General features: G+C 40.8%; 1 protein-coding gene across 1 annotated transcript in view; it reads left to right on the top strand.

The window, feature by feature from the left end:
* The window catches only part of SKAP1 (src kinase associated phosphoprotein 1), a 276068-nt gene that overhangs the window by 241794 nt on the left and 20963 nt on the right, over positions 1-13311 (top strand). The window contains exons 10-11 of the mRNA XM_081027669.1: positions 5420-5470; positions 12788-12888. Of these exons, the coding sequence (XP_080883795.1) occupies positions 5420-5470; positions 12788-12888 (152 nt within the window). The remainder of the gene's footprint in view (positions 1-5419; positions 5471-12787; positions 12889-13311) is intronic.

Consider the following 13311-nt stretch of genomic DNA (forward strand, 5'->3'; position numbering starts at 1 on the left):
TCCCCTTTGGGTTGAGGCCTACACAAGCCTCATTGTCTCCACATTGAAGGCCATGTGAGACCTCCCTTCCAGAATCTAACTTCCGTGGGCTTCCTAGTACAGAGAAAAGTGCCTATAACACATACCAAGTCAATACAAAAATATTTTTTCCTAATCAAAATAACATATGGGTCATCCAATTCAATGCACTACACATCGCATTAATCATGGGATAATTAGCATTTGCTACGTGGTCGGCATTCTCCTTCCCATGAGGGAAAACCAGAGCACTCGAGGTTTTCAGCCAAGACCACAAAAATGTTCATCCTGGATCATATGGTTTCAAGGTTGTTATCCGGTGGGATTTCTGAACATCCGTGTTGAGCATATGGGGGCTCTTGATTTTTAAGATCTCATTTGCAGTAGATTAAACTGCAGGGAACTACCACAAAGAAATGCTAAAGCAATATGTGGAAAATGAGAGGCTTTTCTGAGCTCTCTTTCACCCCTCCCCAAAATTATATTACAGGCTAGCGCAGGCCCAGTTTCATGATTCAAGATTCCATAAAAGGGCAACTTTTATCGGGTTTCTCTTTGTCTGGGGCCTCAAGGCTGGAATCCAGCAAGGCGCCTGAGACCCTCCATGAGCTGTAACTGGGGCCTTGCAGCAGCTGCAGTGACAACAGAATCCGGCTGTGTTCTCTGGAGAGATTTCAGGAGCGCAAACGGAAAGAGACAAAGAGCATTCCCTGGGAATTTCTGTGCACATTCCAATGCTGCCCGCACTGCCTTGGAGGGTTATTATAGACCTAGAAACCAGATTGCTTTAGAATAAAGCATGTAACTGGGTTTGGTTTTGTTTTGTTTTGTTTTAATTTGACTCAAATGGAAACAAAGCATTCTGTGGAATTATTTTTCCCCCTGTACAGTTGTCCAGACCCACAGGAAGGAAAACAGCAATCGTAGGAGGTCTAAGGAAAGAGAAAAGCAGACACCAAAACTACAAAGTTTATGAAGAAAATAAATTCCATTTTCATAGGAAAGCGACGCTGCATGGGGGGAGCTTCAAAGAAGAGTCAGTGCCATCATCAGGCTCAGAGCTCCCCTCTCACACCTAAGCACAGTAGGTCCGAGCTCCACGACGCTGTTGGGCCAGCACCAAAACCAGAATCATGCTGTGTCTTTAGCTACAATATCCCCTGGTCTCAGCTGATGAAATCCTCAGTGACTCGACTGGAATGGAGCTCTGTTTTAGCCCTTTAGCAGTTTGTATTCAGGCCTTTCTCCCCAGTTAGTAGGTGCTCAATTATTATTCGTGAAATTAAGGTCAGTGTATTCCAGGTATTGCAGTTAGCACAAATTGAGTTTAATATCTTGTGCATCAAGACCATATCACAGGGTTAGGATGCAAATATTTTAAGGTAACGGTTGAGATTACCAAATACACACCAGAGAATTAAACGTGTTATTAGCATCTTGCTCGTATTTTCCATGTTGTCTGAAGAGGTGCTATAGCATCCACAGATTTATAACATAGATGTGTGTGCTGTGGCGTGGTTTCTATTTCCACTTTTCTGCACATTCCCTTTGCACTTTCAGTCTGTATTTCCGTTGCATCTGTCACCACAGCAACTTGGCATCTGGTTGCATATTGGTACAGTTGGCATTTTTTAAGCTTCTGTCATTTTGCTTTGTTTGGGGGACGTGACCTCCCTCTTTCTGACCTAGTCATTTTTTGAATGTTATTCCCTCGGCACCGGTTTAGCTGATGTCAGAGCAGCACTTCAGAAAGGAGCCGGGGTGTCATGGGAAGCTGGCTCCTCTCTGCGCCTCCCAAGTAGAGGCAGTGTCCTGTTCTTTTCAGCCTCTCATTAGCGTCCCTGACATTGTGCCAACAGTGTTGATTGAAATCAACTCTCTGGATACTGGTGCTCATTTGTGATGCCCCGTGGTTCTCTTACACGTTCGCACAGTTAACAGAATCTTCCTCAACTGTTTTCCCAACTGAGATGAGATATTTGGGAATCAAGTAGAGCATTTAATGTAATAAGTGGACAGTAATCTTTGGAGGTTAATTTGTTTAAAACCTATGTAAGGTCGGGGTCCCATATGCCCTGTTAGGAGCAAGGACCATTATAATCTATTACTGTTTAAAGTTGAGCTAGCACATAAATTTTAATTCTCTCTTAAATGAAGATGTATTTCAGTAGATGTGATGCTAAGATGCCTAAAAATAATATTCTTCTAAAGAAGTATATAATAAGCTCTCTAGCCTAAAAATAATATTTTTCAAAATAATCTCTTTGAAATTAAAGCCTCACCTTATAGAAATATAAAATTGAGAAATTTGGCTATTTAACCGAACCTCTTCTGTGAACAAAGGGACTTTTTCTTTTCTGTTGCCATATAATCAGTTTTCTTGGCTTTGGAGTAATCAACTCCATTTATCACAGGACCAATGGGTGTGGTGAAGAAAGAAAAGTGTTAGCTATTGTCCTTCAGGGTATTAACTAGGGCCTGAACATAGATTCTACCTCAAAGCACAGGGAATATTTTATCTTTCTTTCCGTCTTCATTCATTCATTGATTCGTTCATTCATCCATTGTTTTTTCACCAAATACCATCCCAAGGACCCTGAGAGCAATCATGTAGACCTCAGTTCAAATCCTGGCTGCTATAGCCTTGACCATGGTTCTGTGTTTCTCTGGGTCTCAGTTTCCTCAACTCATAGCAGAGGCTAATAATTACCTTATTGCAGACTTGGAGGGCGGATCTAAGATGAACTGTATGCCTCTCTGTTTATATTGGGCCCTCCAAAGTTGGGAAAGTGCTAAGAGGTGTGCCCTTCACCACCAGCTGTAGAGGGCTCTTTCCTTCACTATGTGAGGAGACCCTCATACAAAGGCCGCAGAGGCACAGAATCCAGCCTCTCACATCAATAGATAGGCTCCTTGACTTGAGCCCACTTTCAGTCAAGAGGAAGTACAATGTTGGATGGGACAGATGTGGGGATGGGAGCTTCGCCATTCACATCCATCACTAAAGCTCAGCAGTGGTTGTGAATGATATGTAAGATCTATGGCCAGCATTCTGCTTTCTTTCTAGGTGACTCCACAGGCACAATGGAAATCAGAGTATCTGGTTGGAATTGAACCACATGGAACATATTTTTATTTTTTCCATTTTTGTTTCATGACTAGATTAAGTGCTGTTGCCTGAAAGGATAAAGGAATCAAGTTTTAGTTTTCATTTTTATCATTGCAAATACATTTATATTTTCCTATTTTACAAATGCAAAGAGCAAGCAAGCCACTTTCAATAATTTATTTTAAAATCAATGCTAATGAGGTTATGTCTCGTCAGTGGCCGAGTTTTACAATAAAGTCTGATTTATTTAGAAAAGATCTTCGGTGTAGCTTCCCATCTAATGGTGGTGGGAAGGAGGTGGAGTAGCAGGCACGGTGACCCTCCAACTTCGGATCCAATTTGTAATTCACAGCGGAGATCTGACCCAATTTACATTGATTAGAATTGGGAGGAAGAGACATCTGTGCACAGACAGCAGAGGTAGAATAAATGCTCTCTGCAAAAGTGCCTAAGCACAGCAGATTATTGGGCTTTGTGCCTGAGTTGTCTGATATCAGCAAAAGAGCTGCTCTCTGTCCAAATATTGGGTATCTTTAAAATGAAGGACGTACCAACTCTTCTTTTAAGAGTTATTTTCTGGGCAGCCAATTAGTTCAGTTGGTTAGAGCGCAGTGCTCTTAACAACAAGGTTGCTGGTTCGATCCCCACATGGGTCACTGTGAGCTGCGCCCTCCACAACTAGACTGAAACAACTACTTGACTTGGAGCTGATGGGTCCTGGAAAAACACACTTAAGAAAAGAAAAGTTATTATCAATCCTGTGAAATTAGTCCCGTGTCAAAAAGGAAAAGCATCATAGCAGAGGAAGGAAGGAAGTGGGCAAGTAATAAGACAATATACAAAGAATGATGTTTAACATGATTTATTTCATCATGATCTATTTCTGATATTTGATTTCACTCCTCCATTATCTCACATCCTTATTCTTCATGGTAGGGTCGGGGGAGCACTATAGGTAAGTAGGAAATTCTCTGTTGCTTGGCCGTACGTGGAGATAAGAAGGGTTGAGTCAAAGCATCTTGTAGGGTAAATATATATATATATATATAGTTTTACCTTGGTAACAGGTGACTTATTCTCCCAGAGTATCAATCCCTTAGTTTTTGTTTTTGTAGTGGAACTGTATCATTTTATACGTAGAATCAATTATTTCTTTAATGTTCTATAGTGTTCTAATGTATTTTTATGCTGTTTCTTCTTATGTGTGAGCTTAGAGTTTACTTCCCCCAGTCTGACATTTTAGAATTCAAATTGCCCTATAAACCTTATATTTTTTTAAAAAGTCGGAGGACTGTCTCCAAACCATCTCCTCAAAAGTTCCATTCAGTGGCATAACTATGGGGAAGCTAGAAAAGTAAGTGCCCTAAGACCCAGAAAGAGAAAGGAAAGGAAATGTGGCCAGAGGAAACTGAGTATTCAGCTCTCAAAATGTTATTGACTATGCCCCATTCACTGTGTGTGTGTGTGTGTGTGTGTGTGTGTGTGTGTGTGTGTGTAGAGGATAGTAGTGATGAAAAGGAATAGCAAGAATATGTTTGCCCAATTTCCATGTTATTAGGTAGTATAAAGTCTGAGATGAAGCACATTAAGAAAGATAAGCAACATAGGCCCATCATGTTGTGACTTTGACCATGGAAAGATGTGTACCTGCAGCAATTAATTAAAAGACCATTCCAACTGCCCTCAGGAGCTTACATTCTAATGAACAAGGCGCTAAATGATACCAGTAAAAAGATAACTACAAGCCCCAAGTACTAGGAACATAAAATTATGTACGTGACCAGCTTCTGCTACAGCTGAACAAGGCTTGATACATTAAGGACTAATTAATCATGGAGGGTTTAAACACATGCTCAGCTACATACACACACACACACACACACACACACACAAACTCTGGACACTTACATGGAGATAAAACACTTTGAAGAGAATTCTAGAAGGGGAGAAGAAATAGGGTTTGAAGAAAAGGATTGGATTTTGTGTTAGGCGCCTAAATAATCCAGTGGATTGGAAGCTCCACGAGGGCAGGGACCCTGCCAATCTTGTCCATTGTTGAATCTCCACTTCCTACTGCAGCACCTTGCATATAGTAAGCACTTTAAAATGTGTGTGAATGAATGAACAGGGAGGGAAGGAGGAGAGGACCAGTTTGAAGTTGAGAGATGATTTTTAAAAAAAGAACATGGCAATTATTTCCTTAAAGAAGACAGTGTGATGAATTCAGGAAGCAGTATAAAGAACAGACTATTGACCACTAATTGCTAATGCTGATCATGTTTATCCCCTCAGATGAAGAGCATGCTCTAGAAGAGGATGAGAGCGGCAGTCGACAAAAAGGAGGTATGAGAGCTTCATACAGGTACAGGCACTGGGTAGGACATTGGGGCTTGCGCCTGGAGAAAGCAACTTCCTTACATTACAGGACTCACTAATTAAAAGGGATACTGGTATGTCGACCTCAAAAGCCCCAAATTAGATGACTGGATAGGGAAATATCGTGACTTTAAAAGCAGCTACCTATTCACTTTAATTAATGCTCCCCAAACAGCTAAGATTTATCCTAGACAGGGTGGAAAGCCAAACCAGACATTTATTTTTTTCCTATCAGTATTTCTGAAAATCAGTACAGGGGAAATAGAATTGCCTCATCTCTAAGAGATCAGAGGATTGAGAATGGAAAGAATGGAAATGTCTCCTCTCTGAGAGGCCCGGAGATTACAAGTTCAGAGGGGAATGGAAATGTGTCAGATCTGAAAAGTGAACGTGGGGTGAAGGATAGAATTGCTTGGTGATGCTGACTTCTGATGGCCCGGTTTGATTCCAGGCACATTTGGAAATGAATATGTAACAGGTTTGTTGAATGCAAAATTACATCTTATTCATCCCAGACTGTTAACCATGCTTCAGGCTGTTAGTGAGCCCATCCTTTCTAAGGTCAGGTGCCCCTCTAAGCCTCAGTAAGTGGACCACGGGCCTATTCTGTTGTCATCAGTCAGTAAAGGAATTCGTATTGGAAGGGCCACCTCAACGACATCCATTCCATCAGCAGAGCCTGAGTTGTGGCTGGTTTAGATAACGGCTGATTTTTTCTTAGAGATTCTCTGAAAGCCTGGGAGTTCTTCCTTCTTCCCCTCCCTGCTCCCTCTTCTCTCTTCCCACCTTTTCCCATTCTCCTCTCTCTTCCTTTCCTTGTGCCTTTTCTTCTCTTCTTTAGCCACTCAGCAAAGCCCCTTTCCTGGATTCGTTCTCTACGGGAAGCGAATATGTAACAGGACCCAACTTCATAAATGCCCAACTTCTCCGAGGGGAAAGAAAAGACAGTGAAGAGTCATATGCCCAAGCAGGAGAGAAAGAAAGAACGGAGAGGAGAATGAAGCAGGAGTGTTAGTGCAGCTTCAAGGAAGGACCTCATGTCATTAAGTCCACTCTGAAACCTATTTTTTATTGTTTTCTACTTGCTGTATGGACTTCCAATAGAAAATCTGTTTCCTGACCAACCCATGTCCCACATGTGTTTTTTCTCAACTAACTTCCATGACCAGTACAGGAAAGAAACACTTCATGTGGACAGCTTGGGTGGAATGACTGGAAGCTTCCTGTGACCAACTTTATATTAAACTCCTTCAAGAAGCAGAAATCTTCTGGCAAAAGCCTAAAATTCAGTTTAAGACTTCTCCCTCATCTCATTTCCTCCTTTCACCTCTCTTTCTAAGATTATATCTGGGGAGTGAGTGGAGATTTATTTCTTAACTGTTCCAGCAGCTATAATTCAAATAGGTTTAAAAAAAAAAAAAAGAGAGACTTTTGTTCCTCATGCTTCCTGCCTCCAAAATAGGTGCTGTTAAAGTGTAGTGAGCTCTAAATGTGTTTGTATGGTTTATACTTCCCACCAGTTATAATGATTAGTGACTTAGTGATTAAAAAACAGAGGAGGACTTTCGCTCTCTCTGCAGAGTCTGAGGCAGGAATTTTTATTATTTGTGTTTACTTATGTGTTTATTAAATTGATACAGTGCCTTTTCTCCAAAATGGCGACAGATAGGTAACATCCAAATGTCATCACTTAGCATTCTAACAATAAAATATAGAGGTCGGAGGGAAGGGTAGGCAGGCCCAGTGAAGGGATGTAAAAACCAGGGAACTCTAGAACAATGTGAATTCTTATGTAACAGGCAAGCTGCACAAGTTTGGCTCACTTAGTTTTTCTCAGGTGTCACATGCCTTTTGAAGGGGAAAAAGTCTTTTTTTGCCTAAAAGATACTATGGCTAGTAAGGTTTCCTTTAAAATCCATGCACTTTTCTCCACCATTCCAGGGATCCTGTTCCCAGAGTGCTTTCCCCTGATGGAACTGCTAACATCTTTAAAGCCCAACTAGATCGTATCAGAAGAGGGGGAAGAAAAAAAAAGGAATTCAGTTTTTCCTTATTGGGTGTTAATGACCCTGTAAGATGTAATTTCTTTTATTTTATTCTGTTACCTAGAAAATCTATCACAGCCTTGTAGTATTGATTGTTCAATCTATAAAGAGCTTGGTTTACAGCATGACTGTTAGTAACAGGGTTATTTTAATGAGTGACTCTTCAACACCTCAGATTTTCACTAAATGCCAACCCATCAGCCTAACAGTCTAACACTAAGTGTCTTCCGGTGATGAGAGCTTGCTTATCTCCCTTCCCTATTATGAGAAGACAATGTCCAAGTCACCAAAAAATAAAACTCGTTCTGTGTTGTTTATTTGAAAACTACTGACCATGTGCTTGCGTATGCCATGTCAAATAAAAAGCAGAGCTGGAGGCACAAATCATCCTGAGATACATGAAATCTCTGACCAAGGAAGATCTTGAAACAGTTTATTTTTGCTCTGAAATTGTGTGCAAATTCAGTCAAAGAGGAGCCTACTTCAGTAGTTTCTGTGGGGCAGAAAAATGGTGATTGACGAGCCTCCCATCTCTGAAGCAGTCTTTTCACTTTCGTGCCCACCAATGGAGTAAACTATTTACACACACACCAAAAGAGAGAGAGAGAGAGAGACAGAGACAGAGGCAGAGAGTGTTCCCACTTCAAGATCATAGTTATAACATTAAGGAACATAATGACTTCAAAACTCAACATTGAAGAGCTGTGAAAAAAAGTAAATGGTGTTGTTCAGTTGCTCTTCCTGTTCTGGTGTCATAGTCAATGAGCTTGGCCAATTTTTTCATGGGTTTCCTCTGAATTAGTTCATAAGTTATCAGACTGTATCTGTTTTAATGGACTAAACGTGATGCCACTTCTGGCCTGGCCTAGAGAACCTCTCAAGTCCCTTTCAATGGGCCAACGGCTTTGGCCTTCTTTGTCCAAGCCACACCAACACAGGCTCTAGCAAGGACTGGCTTTATCTGTCTTCTTGCTCTGTCTCTCTTTTCCATAATTTGTTAGGTAGTTGTTCTCAATGGCAGGCTTTGTTGGCACTGTCCTTTTACTCGTCAAGAAAATGTAAACAACATGCTGACCTGCCTTTAGCCATTTTTTTCCTTGGTCACAGCTTAAAATCTGGAACTACCCAATGTCCCGCAAAAAGCCCAAGGTGACATGTAAACCCTAACATAGTCAGGTTCCGTTGTCCCTAAGGAAGGAAAGAGGCAGAAAGATGTCCTCCTGGTCCTTTCACCATAGAACTCTCCACATCGTAGAGGCTCATTTTCAAATACTCTGTTAACAGTAGCACCAACTTGGCCTCAGTTACATGAGAAATTATTATCACTGGTTATAAAGAAGTTGGTTTGGAATGACAAATTGTGGGGACAAAGCCCCCAAAAGCAGTTTCTAGGCTCTCGGCCTCACATAGAAAGGTGCTGGCTCAGGTAGTAAAATGGCCATCAACTGTGATCAGATGGCCATCAGCTGTGGCTAGTTGGCCGTCAGCTGTAACCAGTGAGCCATTGGCCACTAATATAACTGCTGTGGCTACGCTAGCAGGAAAAAATGGGGGCTAGCAAGAGCGGATTGCAGAGAGGTGGATGCTGCCGGCGAGAATATAGTGATATGACTCCCCTACTTATGGCTCCGTGAGTGTTCCTTTTTGGCCTCACCGTGTCCTGCGTTCTTATGTGGGGAGCAGGACCAGAGACCCCACAGGCCGCTCCACACGACACAAATGCTTTGCAATAAATACCTAGAAAAGAGAGAAAAACAATATCGTTTTAACTTGGTCTGTGGCTGTTCTCTCTATGACATTCTGTTTGTTTGGAGCTTAGCTTCTCTTATGTGAGATAAAAAAATAAGATGCGGCGCATTTTGGTTTTTTTGTGTGTGTTTTTTCTGTAGAAAAAGTCCTTCTCAGCTCTGCTAGCAATTTAAATGCCGTGATCATACCCATTAGCTTCTCTCTCATTGTAATTGTTGTTAATTGTTATAACTGTTTTAGTTATTAGTGGTGTCATTATTGCTCTAGGTCCTCTGTCTGTTTTATGCTGAATATATTAGTGCTTTGCTTTTGAATTACCAGGCTTTATTTAGTGCAAGTTATGTTTTTTGGAGAGACATTGAGAAATGCTGGCATTAAGCTTTATTCTTTTGTTTTTCATTCCAAATGGACAGACTGGAAAAAAAATAATTAGATGGAATAATGTCCTCAAAATGAGAATGAGGATGTTTTGAATTAATTAAATGGTCAGAATGATGTGCCATTTCTGATCTCAGACTGCTGCCAGAGTAGTGTAAAACTGAAGGAACCCCACGCCAGCCCACAGAGGCAATCCTCTCTTGAGCTTCCAGTTCCCCACTGATTTAAAGACATCAAACTCCCCTCAAGCATCACTTGTTATAAGATGAATTGGGCAATTTAGGGAGAAGTTGGACTGGACCTGCAGACTTTCCAGCCTTCAAGCTCTTCCTGGGGCCAAGTTCAGAAATAAAGCCCTCCTCAGCCTTACCTCTTCCCCTCTTTAAGGTTTTAAAATAACACCCCTTCTGAGTCAGGTTTTTATTATATAACTAAAGCTTCAAGAAGCCTTCCCTCAACTCAGGCTAGGTTAGATTCCCTGTCATACACGGTACCTTCAACTCCTTTGCAGACATATTGCAAACATAAATAAAGAAATATTTGTGTGACTATTTCGTAGTGCCTCCCACACTGGATAGCAGCCCTAAGGGCAGGGACCGTGTGGGGCCAAGCCTGAATTCCCAACATCTAGCATAGTCCCTGTGACTGAATAGGTGCTGTGTACGTACTGGGTGAGTGCTGAGGAATTAATGCAGCAAAGTTGTTTATACACTTACACATAAAAGCAAACCACACGTATCTCAAACAGGCAGTCTGCAATACAGAGTACAATCTTGTCCAGAGAAGGCGTTCCTCTTTTCTGATTTCCTTAATACCAAAATATCTCTGTCTAGATAGCAAGTCCAACCTTTTCCCCATTTTTAGCCCCTCATTCTGCTTATTTTTCAGAGCTTTTTTTGTTATGGTTCTGACGATTCCAGCTCTTGGACTAACCTGACCTATTTCCTGGATTCCTAAACTCATATCTTCTTTTGGCCTTCAGCTTATGAAGAACTGAAGGCACTTTCTATCTTGGTTTAGACGTCCTAGATCAAGAAAGTCTAGCAGGAAATCTTTTTTTGGAAGGATTTTGTTTTCCTCCTAGCTTCTTGTTTCTCTGTGATCTATTTTGCTTTCAGAATAGATCTTTTTCCAGGTGTTCTCCCCAGGTGCCTTACATACCCAATATCAAATCACTTTTTACATATATACTCAAAAGGTATATATGTAGCCATAATCATAGCACCATAATCTTAGGCACAATCGTATATCCTATACCCTGCAGTGACCATCTGCTAGGCCAAAAGAAGCCAAGATAACTTTGTCAGTCTTACCATTTGGATATATCAAGTTATGTTTTAAAAATCTATTTTTATAAAATGATTTTCTTTACCATATATCAATCTATGAAGAATACTGATGTCAATATATCTATTATCCCTAAATTTAGTCAAATTCTTGGTGTGGTTCATCAACTCCATTACAACTGAAAATACATTAATATATCCTTTGGGAAAACTACTTTCACTTTTCAGGGACTGATAGTTCTCTATTATTTTATGCACTGATATCCCAAAAATACATGCCTTGTCTTTTCAATAGTTAGCATTTTTATCCCAATGTGTTTTTCTTCCAAAAATATTCTTAACTCTGTGGCAGAATGTTTCCAGTGTAATTGTCTCATTTGCTGCCCTCTGTTGTCTACTGCGTATACAAACCGCTTTTTTGTGTGTAAAGAAAACATGCCTGAGTTTCTATGTGGTTAATATTTTTACTTCTGTTTGCAATATCTAAGTCTTAAATAAATAGCTCTGCCCCTCCTCTATTTTTGTGCACTTTAAGATTCCTACTAAAGTTCTTTTCCAGAAACGTATAGGGATTTTGTTCCCCTGTGCCTTTATTATTTGAATTGCTCAGAAGTTAGGAACAAGTGAAAAAAGGAAATGTAGCCAGGGCCTCTGCCCCCCCACTGTCCACTACCTATTCCCATCTGTTCCCATGCTCAGCGCCTCAGCGCCATCACTCCTCACAGGACGATCAAGACAAATGAAAGGAAACGTGGAAACTGGTAAAATAGGGTCCCTGAAAATCACTTGCATTTGAATTAGAACCCAGGCCTCCTGACTGCCATCAATAAGAATTTCATCTTTGGTAGGTGCTCTGTTTACAGTCTGATACACAGCGACCTAGGGGACAGGGCACTGTCACATTATCCCTGGTCTAGTGGGCATTAGCTCTCCTGCCATTCAAATCCCCAGATCCTCTCCCACTTTGTACTCTAGTGTTTAACCTTTCCGGGTAGAAGATCAATACAAATTCTTCATTGTTAAGAATCGATGACTGTCCTGTGGCATCACTGCCATCTAGTCTTGCTGAGAAGCCCAGTAAATCTCTCCAGCTGCTTCTAAAGCTTGGTTTGTCGTCTTGAGTTGCTTTCATTTTTAATGCAGATCACTTTGGTTTCTGTTCCCCTGGGGTCTTGCAGATATATCTTGGCAGACATGTTCAGAGTCTACAAATGAGATGCTGGAAAAGGGCCAGCCCACCAAGAATTTAGTTGTAATGGATGAGACACCCCCTTGGTTCCACTTAAAGATCGGGCTATTCGTTTCCGTATTTATTGGTGATTACCTCATATAGTACCTGGGTGGCAAGTGCCCGGGATAAAGTTTCTGTGTAACAGAGGAGGCCAATACGTAGGTGAGACTGTGACTTAGCCTCTCTTGTAAATAGGAAGTCGGAGACTTATCCCTTTCCTTCAAAGGCATAATGAAGAGAAGCAGTGGATGGTTTAGACGTCCTAGATCAAGAAAGTCTAGCAGGAAATCTCTTTGTGCTGCTTACTTACAAACCAAGTGAAAAATTACTTGCCTGATTTTCTTTTATTACTAAACGAATATATTTATCATATTATTGAATAGCATCTGACTATGGGTGATCTGTAAATATTTAATGTTAGTTAATGATCTCCTTCTCCCATAGGCCTTTGCTCATGCTGAGTGTTTGGCTGTATCTCATGTCGACCCCCCCTGAATCTTGGGTTTCCTAGGGGCAATATCAGAATCCCGGTTTTTCTTTGTGGCAAAAATTTGGGCTCGTCTTTTTTACTTTGATTTCTCCTCTCTTTGATCAGCAGACTATGCCAGTTATTACCAGGGCCTATGGGATTGCCATGGTGACCAGCCAGATGAACTATCCTTCCAACGGGGTGACCTCATCCGCATTCTGAGCAAGGTAAGGACATAGAGTGTGAGGCCTGGATCAAAAGTCACTTTTTTCACTCTTGATGATATAGTCACCATAACCAGAATTACTTCATGTCATATACTTCTCTTGTGTGGATTACATGGCTCCCTCACACATAAATTCCCACTGTTTTATAGTTGTTAGGGAAAATTTTTAATTGAAAATTCCGATCCAGCAACCAATCTTCCATTTTAAAATACGAAAGAGGAGACATAATACTAAAACTATGCTAATCAAAATTTGATCTTTTTTAGGGTCTGTGGTGCTTAAAGGTCATCACTATGTACATAATTTATTACCATATAATACTCTTAAAAACATTCTGGCTAGGTCAGCTGCCTTCTTATTTCATTTATAGATAAACAAGGTTGTAATATAATTATGTATGGGAGGAAGAGTCAGAGCTAGCTA

The sequence above is a fragment of the Rhinolophus hipposideros genome (genome assembly GCF_964194185.1).
Source record: "Rhinolophus hipposideros genome assembly, chromosome: 20".
In the NCBI taxonomy this organism is placed as follows: Eukaryota; Metazoa; Chordata; class Mammalia; order Chiroptera; family Rhinolophidae; genus Rhinolophus; species Rhinolophus hipposideros.